The sequence below is a fragment of the Lipophrys pholis genome (genome assembly GCF_963383615.2).
Source record: "Lipophrys pholis genome assembly, chromosome: 17".
NCBI lineage: Eukaryota > Metazoa > Chordata > Actinopteri > Blenniiformes > Blenniidae > Lipophrys > Lipophrys pholis.
Window position 1 is genome coordinate 11,441,262 of NC_137643.1, and position 17,625 is coordinate 11,458,886.

Below are 17,625 nucleotides of genomic sequence, written 5' to 3' on the forward strand. Positions count from 1 at the left end.
TCACTCCAGTGTAATGTCATGTTTGTTTTTCATTCTTTCCCTGCCGGGAGGATTGGTGTGCTCATTTGTGTGTGTGTGTGTGTGTGTGTGTGTGTGTGTGTGTGTGTGTGTGTGTGTGTGTGTGTGTGTGTGTGTGTGTGTGTGTGTGTGTGTGTGTGTGTGTGTGTGTGTGTGTGTGTGTGTGTGTGTGGCAGCGATATTAATAGGGCAAGTCTCGCTGTAATGGATGGCACTGTGGCCCTGCCATTAAAATCACTCCATAAGGCTGTTTAACAGTAGATCAATATCAAGTCCCTATGATTCATGTCCTAAACAAAAGAATGTTTTGTGGAAACAATATACAATAACACAAAACAAAATCAGTGGAATTTCAGCGTTTTTCCAATAAAGCTTTGCACTCGCGAGTATTTATTACTGTCTTCTCTACACAAACATTAATATGTGGCCATTCAGACGCTTTGTGATGGAAAATGTTTACGATTAGAAAATAGACCACCGGTTCTGGATTTTGCCTTCGTGTTGCGTTTCAGCATTTTAAGAAGTGGCAGTCTGTTGAATCATGGCAGGAGAGGAAAATCCCCTGATGTGACGATGATGCAGTCCGCCCACTCCAGCTTAGAGCTGTCTGTCACTGGTCCATCTGTCCGGTATGTTTGCACAGACTGAGAGGGACAGATCAACATGTAATCTAATCTGATTTCTTCTCCCAGTATTAAAAAACATGTCATTTTATCTTTCTTTCTTTCTTTTTTTTTAATTTTTACTTTAAGACTAAACTCAACAAAACCAATTGCAGGTTATTGTCAGTCAGTTGGGTGCAGGATTATTATTTTTTAGGTTACACGATGTTACTGCAAAACAATTTACAACATACAAAATAGTGACGTGAGATACCACTTACCACTTTTCTGATTCGATACTGAGTAAAAGTAGAGTGGGTATTGCTGATACCCAACCCTTTGTTCAAATGTGTCAGGGTACTACTGTGGTTTTGTGGTTAAGAGAAAAGAGTTAAAGGTATGTATCTATATAAAAAGAACACACACACACACACACACAGCCGACAACACAATTGACTGTTTTAGTGGTCAGCCATCATCTGAACATATCTCAGCACCAGCAAGTGTGAATCATTTTCACAGTCTTATTATCATCACGAATCGCAAGGAGAACCAGGAGGCAGTTATCCCAACCAGCAAGATATAAGATATAGGGTGTAACACATTTAGATTTTTAAAAAAGAAGTAACTACAATTTAAATACTGATATTTTACCACAAAATACACCATACATATTTTATTTATTTCAATTAGCCTGTGTAGTTTTACTCATACGTATGTGAAATTCACAGGATGGATGGATGGATGGATGGATGGATGGATGGTTGATATGCTAAGATTTCTTTGGCACCGAGGAAAAAACTATGCAAATGTCAGTTTTTATAGATTCTTATGCAAATGTTTTATTGATCCTTCTGGTTTAACAGAACTAAAATAATCTGTCACCCTTATTAAACTCGTCTATTTTCCCAAAAATGGTTAGAGGGGGTGTTGTAACGTAACTGACTACTTAGTAAATCAAAGTGGCGTATTTGTGTAGGAGTGAGTCGTTTCTGTTGTGGGACTGACCGGGTGAGTGGGTGGGTGACCCCCCCCCCCCCCCCCCCATACACACACACACACACACTGTACCCCTGCTTGTAGTTGTTTAGATTAATGTAAAACACTGTTTAATATATGTCTCTCAAATACACAGTTCTGGAATATTCAGTGACGATAAATCCGTTTTTCCATCCTCCTCCTCCTCCTCCTCCTCGGTGCCTCTGTGTAAAAATCCCCGCTGGTCACGTGACGCTGGATGAGCCAGATTAGCGGCTCGGTGTTCTCCAGCAGTCCGCCGACACTCACTCAGACCTCGGCTCTCTCGGACGCTGGATGCGGCGGCCGTAGCACCAGTAGACGCCTGGCAGCTCCTTTTTATTTTTGCTCCCACCCTTCAGACATTGGAGCCTCGAGTCTTCACCGTTCGCTGGGCGGCATTCTTCATGAACTAGCCTGACACCGTGAAGATGATTTCTCCGTGGGACCGGTGGTACTCGACGAGCTGCTGCCTCTGCTGCCATGTCCGGACGGGCACCATTATCCTGGGCATATGGTACATGGTGAGTCCGGCTGCTTCCACCTGCTGCCAAATCTACACATCCATCCCTCAAATGTGCTTGAATGTGCGAGGAAACGTTTTAACAAAAAAATAATAATAATAATAATAATAAAAAAAGAGTTTCACAGCCGAGTCAGCTTCATGTGGTTTATAGGGATTCCCTCGTTTTCAAACAAGCAGTGTTGTTGTTGCTGTGCTGATGCGTTCACCTTGTTATTCCATCTGCCCTACATCCCCACCTGGTTAATTATAGTTGACTTCTGTTTTTACCTCCGGGATAACCCAAAGTTTTAAACATAGTTCAGTAAGCCTGCTAAATCCCCGACCTTTAATAAGCTCCCTCTCTCCATTTTCCCATCTGCTAATCAGTTATGTCGTCCAAGGCCAGAAAAAGCATCAAAAAGCTTCTTTTTTTGGGGGGGGGGGGGGTGTCAGATATTTTCAGGGTTTGTAGAAAACAGTGACATAAGAAGCCATTCTTACACATTACTGTGAACAGCCCGATCACCAGGGACACTTTGGTGAAAATACACATTAGATGAGGTCTGGAGGCTGTGTGTTATGTGGTGTTTGCTTTATTCATTTGACTGTCTTTCACAATACAACAACTTATCTCAGTGGTTATGGATAATCATCACAATACATCTTGATTCTTTTGTTTTTAACACCTGAGTTTGAAAGTGAAATAGTTGGATATAAAGACAATGTGTACATTTTCATGTCAACATTTTTGTGATTTTATAGGAATGACCATTGATGCTATAAATAAATAGTCAGCCTTTACAACAAGGAGGATATGATGATAATACAATTTATGTTGCACTTTTCAACATAAACAGAGTTTATCATAATAAAAAAACACAATCTAATAGATCTAATAATATAGTTTGATGTAGCAAAGATTAGTGGTTGAGTTTGATCAATTTAGACCTTCAATTAAATCATGTCAAACAATCCAGAACGACACTCGCTTCTCCAAGATCAATAGCTCTATTACAAGCCCTAGCAATAAAACAAGACATAAGTTTTGATCTTATAAGTTGGTAACACCAAAAAAATGTCAGGATTACAGATCAAAGTTGTGAGAAATGGAAAGAGAATATATATATATACGCTCGAGCCTTGTTAGGAGTAATACACTATTCTGATTGATCCCCATATAATATCCCAGTTGATCATATAACAATATTTATTATCAGTATTTATTGGCTTCAGTTCTGCACCAAACAAAAGCCCCTTGCATCGGCACTCAGAGCTGCTATCAATTATTCATTCTATCTCAGTGTGTGAAACCGGCGAACTCCAGCGTGCAGTTTAACACCGTCATTGATTTTCTTCTCTCCGCAGCTCATCAACGCAGTGGTCCTACTCATCCTGCTGTCAGCACTCAATGACCCCGTTCAGTACCGCTACCACCTTACCAGCTCCGAGCTGGGAACTGACATCGATGTCATGGACGATGCAAGTGAGTGCGGCTAATCCTCGCCACTGTTACATGTCCGACTTACTGAAAGCTGTCAGACAGGGTGAGCGCGTCATTCAGAAGGCTTTAATTAGGGAAGTTGTTACCTTGAATAGAGGTTTGGCCTGTATTCTTAGTTTTGAGAACCACCTGCTTTTGTACAGTGAGGAAATATTTACCTTTGGATATATTTCGTTTGTTATATGTTAATAAGATGATTATTAAAGAAAAATTATAATCATTTGTAATGAATTAATTACTAATTGTGCACAGTGGTGTAGTGGATGGTGCTCTTGCCTCGCAGCAAGATCCCCACTTCCCCTGAGTGGAATGAACCCATTGTCAGTGTGCTTGCATGAGTTTCCTCTGGATACTCTATTTTCCCCTCACAGTCTAAAAACACGTTTTTGGGGTTAATTGGTGACCGTCCAGTGCCTTTGCCCAGAGACAGCTGCGCTCAGCTTCCAACCCCCCACAATCCTGAATCAGATAACAGAAAATGGATGGATAGAAAATAATGACTATTTTCAGTCTTAAATGAAGTATTGCAAATTTTCTTTTGTCATTTATTGAAGCGATATCGATATGTGTATTCAAATGCTGATGCCACTAAGCCACTATCTTGTTATGTATGTTGTGTAATGCATACTTCCAATACTTTCCAAAAGGCTGTCACATGATAACAGATACATTTGAATAATACGTGTAAAGAATGTTGAAACTATAAATCATTTAATTTCCAAAAAATAAGTGTGCAGTGAGGCTTTCACTGACATACCACACGGAACAAGATCACACATACAGAATAGATTTGTGCATTTCTACTGTAAAAAGTCTCATTTGGGAAGAAAAATTTCATTGGATCTTTATCAAACATTGGTTTTGTGGTTTAAAACGTTACTATTGTACTGTATAATGAATTAGTGGCAAACAATAAATGAATAAAAATCCCTAAAAGTGACTTATAAACAGCCCTGAACATATCTTTGAAAACTTGTGTCTCTAGTGCGACTAGGTGAACTGACTGGAAGAAAACCTCGCTGGAGCAAAGGAACAAAACATACCAGCAGCAGCACTGAGGGCAACGTTTATTATAACAATGTAATTGTGGCATTTTATGATTGTCATGAATGTATAATTATTAGTTTGAAAGAAACTGAAATAATGCAGAAGTTACTAAAACATTTTCATTTTTCCCTTAAAGTTTTGAATCAAGGACGACAGTGTTTAACGCTTCGGTCCAATCCAGCGTCAATATCGAGGACAAACCGACAGTTAACAAATACATTCTGATGAACGTTGAGGTGATTCAGCGAGACGTGTATTTGTAATTTCATTTAGGATGATCACGATCACTAAATACTGGAAGTATGTCGAGATATCACCAGCGTCTAACTTGTTTTGTTTCATGGCTCGGTAACAATATTCTTTCGGGTGAATGTCTGAAGGCGTTCCCACAGAGCGCTCATTAAAATCAAAGTCACGCTCACGCAGCTCGGCGTGCGTCTGCAGCTGTGCAACCACCTAACCTTCCTGCCCACCGCTCCTCTTCTGAGAATGCTGCTCTCAGCACCGACACAGCTGAGTAAGCTGGGCACCGTCGAGAACAGAGCAGAGTGCATGTGTATTTCCAGTGCTTCCCTCCTCCGGCGACGATTATCGTCACAGTTGCCTCCGGAAGGCCACAGACCCTGTCACTGGCCTCTCTGATTGAAAAAAAACGACTGCGGGGTAATTCTCCCATCAGATTAAAACGGCCATCTTGACTCCAGCCCGGCTCACATGGCCTACGTGCTTGTGCAGCATCAGTCCAAGATTGTGAAGGAATGGATAAAGACAAAGCCGGGGTCAGTAGTATCAGTGTCACGAATCCTGAATCCTGAAATGAAACCACACAGAGGTGGAACGCACGAAGCCGCATTGGTCACGTGGGAATCCATTGTGTAAAAGTATTTATAGTTTGTGTGAACGTCTGTGTCCACGCTTCAGCGAGGGCGGTCATTTACTCAGACTCAGACATTTTATACAGTCGTGAAAGTGTGTTTACGTGATGATCTGAGCCGCGGGAACACACACAGATAATCCAGCGTGAGCGTGATAGCAGCGGATGCTTTAAGTAACAGTGACGAGTGTTCCTCTGACGGGGCTCATCTGTGAGGCCTCACAGCTATAATGTTAATATGAGACGGGTGTTAAGATTTGGTCAAATTTAGCACCTCTTGTGTAAGAATTACACACTTGTTGATCATGTTTTGTCCAGGACAGGCTCAGTGCTAAAAATGGTGAGGTTTCTTCTGGTGGTTTGTTTTGTTGGAATTCCTTCAAGGTTGAGCTTTTATTTGTTTAATTTATCTGGATCTAGTCCACAGATTTGCCTTTAAACTCAGTTTTAAAAAGCTTCTGTGCCTTAATATCTTTTCAGAGTGTGATGCATCACATACTGTAAAACAACACAAACAAATGATAATCATTTTTTTAAAACACATGTCGTTGTCATTTAGTGACTGAATAACTCTGATAGTACACTGTTAGTAACTGATATTGAAACTTCAAATCAAGTGTTTTGAACGTTTGGCAGCTTCAATTCAAATCATTTGGATTTATCTGTACTGTGAAATAATTTAAAACCACAATACAAGTGAAGTGTAATTAATTACAGGAAATAACACAATCAGCATTTAGATCACAAATCACTATGGGCCTTGTCCCCGTTTAGTCTGGGAGATTACATCAGTGGATTTCAGTTGCAGGGAACTCAGGCAGTTTTTCAACAGGAAACCAGATTATGTGTTTTAACTCTGTTGTTTGTTTTTGTTCCCCCTCCCCCTGCAGATATCTGCATAGCCACTGCAATATCCCTACTCATGATTCTTATATGTGGCATGGCAACATATGGTGCTTACAAGGTAAGCAAAGTAAAGAGAATAACATTCAGGCACACATCTGGATTTGAGAAACAAAGCTGCCTCATTTATTCTGAATCTCTCTTCTTTCTTTTTTTAACACAGCAACACGCTGCTTGGATCATTCCGTTCTTCTGCTACCAAATCTTCGACTTTGCCCTTAACACGCTGGTAGCCATAAGTGTGGTGGTTTACCCCAACACGGTGCAGGACTACCTCCAGCAGCTGGTGAGGACCATTTCCATCCACCTGTCATAAAGAGGTCTTGGATTAATCGTGTGAAACTGAAAAAACCTGGTTGCGGTGATTCACCAAAGCATCTGTGGAGCCATTCGGTGAACTAGGCACAAGACCTAGATTAAATGTCCAACTCCTTGTTTGTTTAGGACAAAGAGGTCACATTTTGAGGCCTCTTTTGTTCTTCATGATTCACATTCTTTGCCGTTTTGTTTGCTGTTGCAGCCAGGGACATTCCCGTACAAAGAGGACATCATGTCCACCAACAACATGTGCCTAGTCTTTGCAGTCCTCCTCTTCATCGGCTGCATCCTCTCCTTCAAGGTAAGACTCCAGTCTGCTCCTTCACACGTCTGCTCTATTACAACTCCACAGACAAATAGAAATATAATCTATATATGCAACACATAGGTGCAGATTAAATATGCCACATGAACATTTGTTCACAGTTGAGCTGCCCTTTTTTTTCCCATCATACATTTACTCACCATATTACAGTGTGATTGAGGCAATCAAATCTCACACCGTGCACACCTCGGTGCAGCTTGAGCCATATGGCATGTATAATGAATCTTACCAGTGCGAACGTTCCCATTATCAATGCTCTTGGTGAGATTATCACACAGTCAGAGAGCAGCGGGTCAGGGACAACAGGAAACCAACTCCCGTCAAACTAATTCTCCCTTAATGCATGGCTGCTTCTCCAGGCGCAGCTACGCTCTCGGGCTCTCCGAACGAGATCGGGCATGAAGTTGCAGTCATCTGTACAATCAAATCAAGTTGTTTCTCCTTTAAGCGGAGATTAGAAATGTTCTCGGCAGATATCCAAAGCCAGGGCCGGGTTTTTATGACAGGAAGCAGCCACTGGAACACACACTGCAGGACTCGCACTCGGAAACGCTGCAAATGTCACATCAGCGTCAGCGAGCTCTGTTAAGTATCTGGAATGGTCGGACTGCTTATTGTGAACGTCCGCATCAGAGATCACATATAGATTTGTGACATTTGCCAAGCAGAATCAATGTTACCCTGTTTGTATTGACGGGCAGCGCACATATAGTACACTCCATATCGGCTGATGTTCTCTATACTGATGATGGTTGAGTCCTCTGGAAAAGAGCCAGATGGAAAATGTCAAGGACACACTGAGCTCTCCGGATGGAGCGAACACCTGCTGAAGTTCCTGTTGGAGCCAACATCCTCCACTTGATATGAATGACTCAGAGAGACACGCAAAGCTGGGGGAAGGACAAATAAATCATGACGCTGCAAACGTGTAAATGTGAATCCCCCTTTTTAAAGAAATCTTACCTACGCTTGTGTGAAAGGCTTTTCTCACACACATCCTGGAATCAAACCTCATAAAACCATATTTTCATTCACAGTTGAACACAGGCCTTTTTTTGAACTGTGTCATACAGGTCTTGATTGTAAGTTCTAACTGTTGCAGTGTTTTCAGGACAGTTTCATGCAAAGACTCTCCCAATAGTTTAGCAGGACAGTTTTAGGATGAGGAACATTTTTCTTTTTTTGAATTGCTCGAGTCAAAACATTGTTGAGGAGCAAGCGAAAAAGGAAATGTAACCTTCCAACCAGAGCTCAACACTATCGTCAGCATGAAGTTGACCTCGCTCTCGCGTTGCCTGGCGAGAGGGTCGACTCAGCCGATGGTAAAGTGATTGGCTGGCACTGTACTTGGCTTCCTGGTCGGTTGCTTTCACTGCTTGGCAGAGGTACCGACTCAGCAGGCTACTCACACACGCACTTGCACACAATGAACCTCCTTTCCTCTTGCCAAGTCGGGCCAACCTAAAACCTCAGCGCAGCGGCAGCTTGAGGGCTCTCTGGAGCAAGAGATGCTTGAGAAGTAGCTTTTGGTAAAATGGCGCAGGCAGAACCAGGAGAATGTCCACCGCGAAACCCTTTTTTAATTCTTCACAGCCCAGTTACTTCGCAGTGTGTCACCTGTCCCGGTGCTCATAGAAAGTCCACATTATATCACAGCTTCATTAAGCAGCCACGTTGTCGACCTCGCTGTCATTTCGCCATAACCTTGATGATTAGATGAGAACGCAGCAGCTGGAATAATGAAAAGTGTCGACGTTGTTGCAGGAGGTCACGGCGTGCTCTTTGTTTCCTTCTCAGGCCTACCTGATTGGCTGTGTGTGGAACTGCTACAGATATGTGAGCGGCAGGGGCACCACGGAGGTCCTGGTCTATGTCACCACCAACGACACCACGGTGAGTCCACCGCCCCACCCCCACCCCACCACCCCATCGTTCTCATCCCCCCTCCCCCAGAGCCCCACCTCAAGGACACACTGTCCCCTCTGTAATAATCATAATTGGATTTGCTCTGCATTGATTTTTTTTTTCCCACTTAGAAGACCAAATGTCAATATATTAATTCAAAATAATTGAGATGGAGGCTTTGAAAAGTCACTTTCATCACAATGTTTGGCAGATGAAGTGTATCAGAAGCATGTTTTAAAAACCATGAGGACTTATTTAATCAACACTACAATACTAGATGATATATTCCATAGAATAGAATAGCAAGGTTTTACATTCAAATTGAGTTGTCATTAAAAGTACATAGTGAGAATTACAGATGTTAATGGAAAGTCAGTGGCCACGTTTATATTTTTTTAATTTGTACCTGCAAGTACAAGAGCAGCAGTATAGAAATCAAATCGTTCATTTGTAAAAGTGATGATTTGAAAGTTCTTCTCCATACAGATACGCCGTTAGTAAAGTTCAGAATGATTTAAAAAAAAAACATTGTACAATAACAGCAAAACACAATATATATGTTGCTGAAAGCCCTGATTTGTGTATTTATGCAACAACATCAATGAGTTGTATATTGAAATGTGTAAATTAGAATCGGCCCGTAAGCAGCTCCTGAAGGCTCAGCTAAAACTGAAACTTCTCATCAAGCTGCACAGGACTGTAGCTGCTGTGGGTCATCCTGAGGTGTGATTGGGCGTTAGTGCCCGTCCCACCCAGCCCCCGTCGGTGTTGACTCAGGACGTTTCTGACAGGCGCTAGCATAGTCACCGTTTCCGTTTGTCTGCGTGTTTGTAATCCTTTCGTGCTGATACGTAAGACATTAATCTGCCTCACACCCGCCGTCGTCTCCACACTCAGCACTTCATCTGCCTGTCACTTTGTCCTTGTGCCGCCGTGACCCCGCCTCGCTGGGCTGACGTTGTTCCACCTTATGAAACAGATCGTCCGCCCAGGAGCTAATCCAGCGGGCTCTGATGTCATATTGTGTATCATATGGCCTTTCAGCTAATGCTGGACGTGTGCCGGCCGTTTAGTCCTCTGCTGACATCGTGGAGAGAGACAATAATTGTTTTCTAACCATTTCTCATGAGAAACACTTGAAAAAGCTTCATTTATATCAGTCAACACTAGTGAAAACAGCAGTGACCAAAAACTTAAAAAAGGAATTCACTATAGCTACATGAGCTTCAGAATATAATGAAAATGAGAATGAAGATTTAATTCCTCATATTAACTGTTTGGACATTAAAAGTTGTTGTTTTGTTTTGTTTTTTGAGTGACTCACTTAATGATCTGGTTAATGACCCTGATTTCATTACATGGATCTTGTGCATCACTGCATTTGTATCAAAAGTGAGATCAGGAATTTCACTTCGGGATGTACGAGGCAGTAAATTGTACTTAAATGCTACAATTGTCCGTGCCTCATAAACAGCTGTCATATTACCCTGAATAGTGATAACGTAGTTTTATCAGTGAGTTTCCTCTCACTGCTCACAGCTGAATGGAGCTCCACTTCTATTTTTACTATGAGAAAGCCAGCAGTGTGTCTAAATGGCTTTTTGCAGCCTCCAACATTGAGTACCCAGCTGCTTATCCGACCAGCTTTTATATAAATGCCATTAAAATGCACAAGGGTCATCTCTTTCTCCCTCTTTTTTTCCAACCCCCCCCCCCCCTAAGTATCTCTGTCCGTTCTCTTCTCTTCTTCTGGACATGTTACATAATTGTCTGCTTGTCTGCTTCATTTCAAGTCCTCTCCGTGATGTGTTTGCCGGGCCTCCCTGGCTGCTTCACAATTCTACTGCCTGAGAGCATATTCTCTCTCTCTCTCTCTCTCTCTCTCTCTCTCTCTCTCTCTCTCTCTCTCTCTCTCTCTCTCTCTGAGCCTCTGAATTAGCAGCACTGCTGGTTTTATAACACCATTTACACAGAAAGACCTCTGATAAAGGGAATCTGGCCTGTAAAGCAGAGGCGTGCGTGTGCTGTGTGTGTGTGTGTGTGTGTGTGTGTGTGTGTGTGTGTGTGTGTGTGTGTGTGTGTGTGTGTGTGTGTGTGTGTGTGTGTGTGTGTGTGTGTGCGTGTGCGTGTGTGTGTGTGCGCGTGTGTGTGTGCGCGTGTGTGTGTGCGCGTGTGTGTGTGTGTGTCCTTTCCAGTTTGTGATACTTTCCATAGGGGTGGGACACGGTATATAAAACATGGAGATAAAAGCAAGCTGTGCGCTATATAATAGACTGCATGACACCATACATCCTGTTTACGTTCTGTCAGATATTTATGTACTTTCACTTCAGGCGTCAGGATTACGTCATATGTGGAAAAGAAGACGAGATGAAACCCCTCCACCCCCCCCCCCCCCCCCCCCACCCCAGTTTTCCCACTTGTGCCACTTACTTGTCTCATCAATAGTGATAAACAAGGAAAAAGAAATATGAGCTTAAATGTGTTTCTCTATATTTCAGGTCCTTCTGCCACCATATGAAGAAGCAGTCGCCATCCCACCGAAAGAGCCCCCTCCCCAGTACATGGATGCATGAAAAACTCCCTCTCCGCTGGATTATACACCCCGAACCCCCATTTGCAACATCTCGCTCCCATCCATAGGACAGCGCCTGCAACGTTTTGAAGTACAAGGAGAGGCTTGGATTCCTGCCAGTGGTAGATTAAATTAGGTCGACTCTGAGCCAGAATTGCCATTAACGTTGCTCCTCCTCTTTCACCCCCAGTTGTTGTGATGTATTTTTCTCCCTCGCGTGTCCTCTGTCGTCATCCAAGGACGGCATCACAGCAACTTTACGACCTTTCCCCTCCACTGCCACCATCACCACTGCTGCCAGCCTCCTCCCCCCCCCCCCCTCCCTCCCCTCCCTCCCTCTGGGCAGATGATGTTCCCCCGGAAGCATCTAAACTTTTACACGCCCTGACCGCCCCGACCCGATCTCACATGTACTTTTGTTTGAGTGACAAGTGCACAGGTTCGGCCACCAACTGTTAAACCCCCTAATACTGTGAATTGCCCTGGTGGTCTTTGTCGAAAAAGAAAAAGAAACGACGTAGAAGAAAGAAAGCATCAGAGTGCACATTGAAAGGAAAGCGACACACATGATCAGTGAAACAAGAGCACTTTTTTCAGAAATTGACAAATTTCCTTCATTGAATGTAATGTTGGGGTATTTTTGTATGACTTTTTTGTATAAACTGAGAGAAAAAAAAAAAATAGAGGCAAACAGTGAAAGGTTGTCCCGTCGTGATAAAATATCTGTGTGCTGATATAACTTGTCCTGCTGGAGGAAAGCGTGTTGGAAAAGGTTCGTCGACCAATGACAATGTCTTCCTTTTGTATCCGCGCTCCACCATCTGTGAACCTGTAACCCATCAAACTGCCAGTGGAAACTTTGCTCACCCATGGGTTTCACTTACAATCTTCCACTTTGCCTTCCTGCCCAGGTTTAGTCTTTTCTGAAGGTTTATGTGAAGCACTTATCACAGACACGACTGTTCCACACATTTACACACATCGGAAGAGGCGATACACACAAGTACTAAAGTGTATAGAGTCACGTGTGTGCGGATGTTTTTAGTCGAAACTTGTGTTTTGTGTTCCCGTTGAGCTGCAGCTGCATTGACTGTGTCTTTACTAGTGTGTTTTTTTTAACGGATCATGGCGTATATGGGATCCTTTTGTAGTTGAGCTAACTTGGCTGGACTGAGGGCATTTTCCTATAAAGACTGCGTGACATGCTGCTGTACATGCAGAGACTGTGTGCGAGTGTGTGTGTGTGTGTGTGTGTGAGACATTATGCTGTAACTCCCAGCTTCCTTTACAACGTAGTAACATTTCTTCTGCACATGCAGAGATGTCAACATGTGAAATTTTCCTGTGCTGGTGACCTTTTATGGAAGCGGGAATCTACCACATGAATTAACTTTGGCTCGGTAGCACAAAAGCATACAAGTGCTGACGCTAGTTAAACAGTTCAATTTGCTTGTTTTTGACTCAAAAATCAATCGATTTAAAACATCGTGTGTATACATACTTCCGTTCTTTCCTGTAATTTCTGAGAAACATTTACTCTCGTGAGAAGACCATGGAATTAGTCTCATTTCCTCATTCAGACTATGCAACAGTGCCCTCACCCTTCATTAGACGTGCAAACTCTTGTACAATGAAGTAGTTTAATTCCATTTGATACTAATGACATAGTAAATGTGGCCATTTGTTCGCCCCATCCATCAGTGTCCCTGCGTGAATTATGACCACTGCTTTTGCAAATCCAACGGAGTTGAAACTGAAAATTGCACTTTAAAGTCAGTGTGAGCTCACTGAAGCCTGACGTGTTTGTGTTTTCCTCCTCGTCGTGTTGTGCCGTATAGCTCAGTGGTTCTGATGTGATTCTAGATGCTCTTGTCTGGGTGACACGCGCTTCTCACACTCGACCTGAGTCGATATTTGCATCGCGCAACGTTGTCTTGACAAGCTGCGGAGCTGACAGGTGTTTGTGTCGTTGGGACTCCTGCAGGTTCTTTTTTAACTCTGTATCTGGACCAGGCTGACGCCTCCTTTTGTTAGTTACTACAAGACTGTTCTCCTCTCTCCTCTTGTTGGATCTGCATGAGCTCATGTCTTCAATTCTGAATAATAAAACATTAAATCAACAGTGTCTGCTGGATGCGTTTGTTGCGTTCACTCAAAAGTGTCGGTAAGCACTCTGCTTTTTTTTTGTTTTATCAGGACTGGTATCACACTGGATTTGTTGCTACTGCTTATTGCAGATGTTACGTGTCATCCAACAGCCGCATGAATCATTTATCTTCATATATCAATAGAACTGGAGCTTAAGAAGGAAGAGCAGAAGCTGCTGGATGATGACCCCAATGAAGAACTGTTTACCATTATTCACACTTTCTAAGGAGCAGAAGCAAGATCTTGAGTCAAATTTGAGACATTTGGAACAAGTATAAGACTTATGCAGAAAACCTGAGTTGTACAATATATATATATATATATATATATTTTTTTTTTTTAAATCAAAAATCAAGAAAAACGTCTGTGAGTCTGAATTTTGTTCGAGGCAAATGCAAACCCCTGCTAAGGTTTTGAGATATTCTGGAAGCTTCTTTTCAAGTTTTGTTCACATGTTTGTCGCAGCTCAGAGAGCGCTAAAGCTCCAGGCTTAAAGAGGTCAGCTACCCAACGCTCACTCTCCTCTTCTCCTAAAATGAGTATTTTATCTGTTTTAAGCGAGAGTCATGTCATGTCAGCTTTATTTACACGGCACTTTGCAAACAGCTGTGGCTGAAGCCAAAGTGCTTCACTAATAGATAAAAAAGAGTAGGTAATAAAGCAGTAAGAGACATTAAAACAAACAATAGAATTGACAACGATACAAGCAGGCGCAGAGTCTCAAACATGGTTAAAAGTCAGAGAATAAAAATGGGTCTTAAGATTGGTTTTAAAAGTGGACAGTGAAGGGGATTTTCAGTGAAGGGCACTGTGGTGTGACCATCATAAACTGACCAAAAAGCCAAATGAATGCAGCTGATCTATCTTCAGTGTATGAAACACTTTAGTTTTACATGTTGTTGAAGCAACAAACGAAGAAATGATTGTGCCCTGTATGATAGCCCTGATACCTGGTCGATTCTTTTCAAAGAGATGCATGATAACAGAGTTTTACTTTACAGTAATGAGATAACCCATTGCTGTCCATGTATTTCACTTAAGTGTTGCACTGAGACCAACAGAAAGCTGGCTGGATTCACTCAATGCGTATAAAGATAACTCATCACACTGTAAACTGTGTAGTTCCAATAAAAAAAAATGGGGGTCAGTGGGCTGCCCTCGCAGTTCCAGTATCCCTCCCTCAGTAGTGCAGCAGAAAGCCGGCAGATCAACAAGGATTTACTCGTCCGCCTCAAAATGGAGGCTGGCATTACTTTGGCTCTGGCAGACTGTGGAATACCAGACAGACGCACTCACCTACTTTAAACCACTGGGACGGGACAGGGGAAAAAAAATAAAAAATAACAAGTGGGTCACATTCTGTCTCTTTTCTTGGTTGGCAGGGGCAGGAGGAGGGGTGTACGGTGACAACAGCTCCAAAAGAAGGGATTTTAAAAGAGGACAGAAAGGCCAAAGGTTGAGTGAAATCATTTGTACGACATGGGCAAGAACAAAACTCTTCTACGCTCTGTAGCAGTACAAATCACACACCAGCAGGGTTTGACTGCAGTGTCAGGCAGTGCAGATCATAGTTATATTGAAATGAATTATTAATTTTTGCCAAATAAAATAAAAATCTATTGAAAATTGTTCACAAAAAGGTTCAGAATACTGCAGGATGCGGTGGAGCTTTCAACAGGCTTCACTTCTATTTCCGGAGCAGATTGTTCACACTTGTTAATTCAGATCTTTTTCCGCAGCCTCTTCAGATATATTGTCCTCATTCCATGCGAGGCATCTGCTGCACGTGATTCAGATTGCCAGAGATGATTTCACTCAATATAATTGGGAATTGAGAAACCGGCTTACAGAAGCAGTGAGTGGAAAAACTGGGCCAAAGCCCTCGATGGATGATGGACTCTGTGTGTGTGTGTGTGTGTGTGTGTGTGTGTGTGTGTGTGTGTGTGTGTGTGTGTGTGTGTGTGTGTGTGTGTGTGTGTGTGTGTGTGTGTGTGTGAGTGTGGTGTGTGTGTGTGTGTGTGTGTCCCCGGCTGGATGCGCCTGTTCCGGTAATGCAACAAAAACTCACTGAACAGAGAATGAAATCTGATTGTGACGTCTGTGGGATTGATTTATCATATCGTACCTGGATGGGTGGTGATCGTTCCCCTTTCAAAGATTTCCCAGATTCAATCACTTCCAGTCCAAGCTGCAGCAACTGACAGTGAATGTAAATGAATTATGTGTATTATAATAACACTTTGAATCTCTTTTTGTATAGGCAAAGAACAAAATGACCAACAACAATTAAAGAAATCATCAAAAATATAATGATTTCGTGTTGTAAGATGCATTTTAAAGGCAGTTTTCTATGACTGTGACATTTTCACTTCATGTTCAGTTGGGTTTTGGCAGCAGATCCTTTCTGCTTTGGAACGCCAACACACCAAGCAATGTCATCATATTTACGACAATATCAACATGGTTTTTACATATGAGAAACTTTCTCAACAGGCTGAGCAGCAGCTACTAAAACAAGTAGGGCAATGTTAAACTATGGAAGTGTGACATATATAACTATAATTATAATGATTATCAATTTTGCATTTCATCTGTTTGGTGTAAAGAGTGCAATATGTAACGTTCCTGAGTTGAAATGTTTTTTTTTCCCTGTGCCTGCATGAGTTTTCTACATGTAATCAACTTTGTCTCACAGCATTAAAATAAGAAAACATATCAAGACTTCAAATCCACGGCTTTTGGATCATTAACATTATAATTACGCTGTACTTACTAGTTTCATATCAATGTATCTTTTCATTAAAGTTGGCCAAACTACCCTTTATCCGTGTTTATTTGTGATATTAAGAGGCTATTAATGCTCCAGACTTGCTGAAGTTCAAGACTGTCATGTTAGAGTTGTGTAAAGATGAATGGAGATGAAGGACTGTTTGCCTGAATGTGTTTTTAATAGCTTTAATGGAAAAGAAAACACTTTAAACTTGTTTTTCTTACCACACAGTTAGACTTATGACACATATTAGTATCCATATTGTGTCAGTCATTTACATATTGACATTTGCTGCAGTATCTAACTCACGGTTTGTAGCAACCATTAACATAATAACGGCCAATAACATAATCATTGTGGTCATTCTGAATGAGCTCAAGCCAATATTGTCATGGAAGAGTAAAAGATTTCTTACTGCCAGTACTGAGAGTATGTAGTATGTATCTTAAATTAATGAATGTGACAAGTGTCACATCCTGCTTTGACCATATTTGATGAACAAAACCTGATAAGTTTTATTTTCAAGAAATGTGGTTTTGTTTATGTATCATTACATCTTTGGCTGCGATTACTTCATTTTGATATAACATTACAATAAGGCATTAACTTATTAGATTATTGGAGAGAAAAAAATGATGATAAAGGATCAAATGTTGAATTGGCAAGTTATTGCGGTATTGGCTTTATTACATTAAAAAAGTCCAAATGGATTGAATTATTGGTTGTTAGAGAGTTAAGGGGCAGGGGACTACAGTTCTTCATAGCTGACTGGACAAAGGCAGGTTACAGAAACCGACAGTAACTTAACCAATCATCCAACATGTATGAAGGGTGCCTAGTCTGTTACGTTTGCATGTTTTCCCTGAGCATGTATGGGTTTGCTTCAGGCTCCAGCTTCTCCTCCACAACACAAGACCAAGGTGTTTCCTGCGTCGTGCTTTCATTCGAGTTGGATTTGTAATCAAATAGAATGAATGACTCTTAGACTGCTCAAACATCTATTGCATACTATCTACAGTATGTGCATCCTTAATGCATCAACCAAGTATAATGCTTAAGTCATCTCGCGTTTGCATGAGCAGTTAAATATTACAGGATTAATGAAGTGTATCCACCT

General features: G+C 41.8%; 1 protein-coding gene across 1 annotated transcript; it reads left to right on the top strand.

Moving 5' to 3' along the window:
* The first annotated feature begins 1,849 nt into the window (after nt 1-1,849).
* On the top strand, nt 1,850-13,708 carry laptm4b (lysosomal protein transmembrane 4 beta). Its single transcript, XM_080484227.1, has 7 exons — nt 1,850-2,161; nt 3,508-3,625; nt 6,455-6,528; nt 6,631-6,753; nt 6,988-7,086; nt 8,908-9,003; nt 11,517-13,708. Exons 1-7 carry the CDS (start codon nt 2,069-2,071, stop codon nt 11,589-11,591), a joined length of 678 nt encoding a protein of 225 aa, XP_080340353.1. The 5' UTR covers nt 1,850-2,068; the 3' UTR covers nt 11,592-13,708.
* Nucleotides 13,709-17,625: the final 3,917 nt, after the last annotated feature.

What these genes read in the sequence shown, in the direction of transcription:
- laptm4b (XM_080484227.1), top strand. Translation starts at nt 2,069, where the DNA reads ATGATTTCTCCGTGGGACCGGTGGTACTCGACGAGCTGCTGCCTCTGC. An exon ending in TCCTGGGCATATGGTACATG is followed by an intron (nt 2,162 to 3,507) that starts GTGAGTCCGGCT and finishes TTCTCTCCGCAG; the next exon opens with CTCATCAACGCAGTGGTCCT. An exon ending in AGGACTACCTCCAGCAGCTG is followed by an intron (nt 6,754 to 6,987) that starts GTGAGGACCATT and finishes TTGCTGTTGCAG; the next exon opens with CCAGGGACATTCCCGTACAA.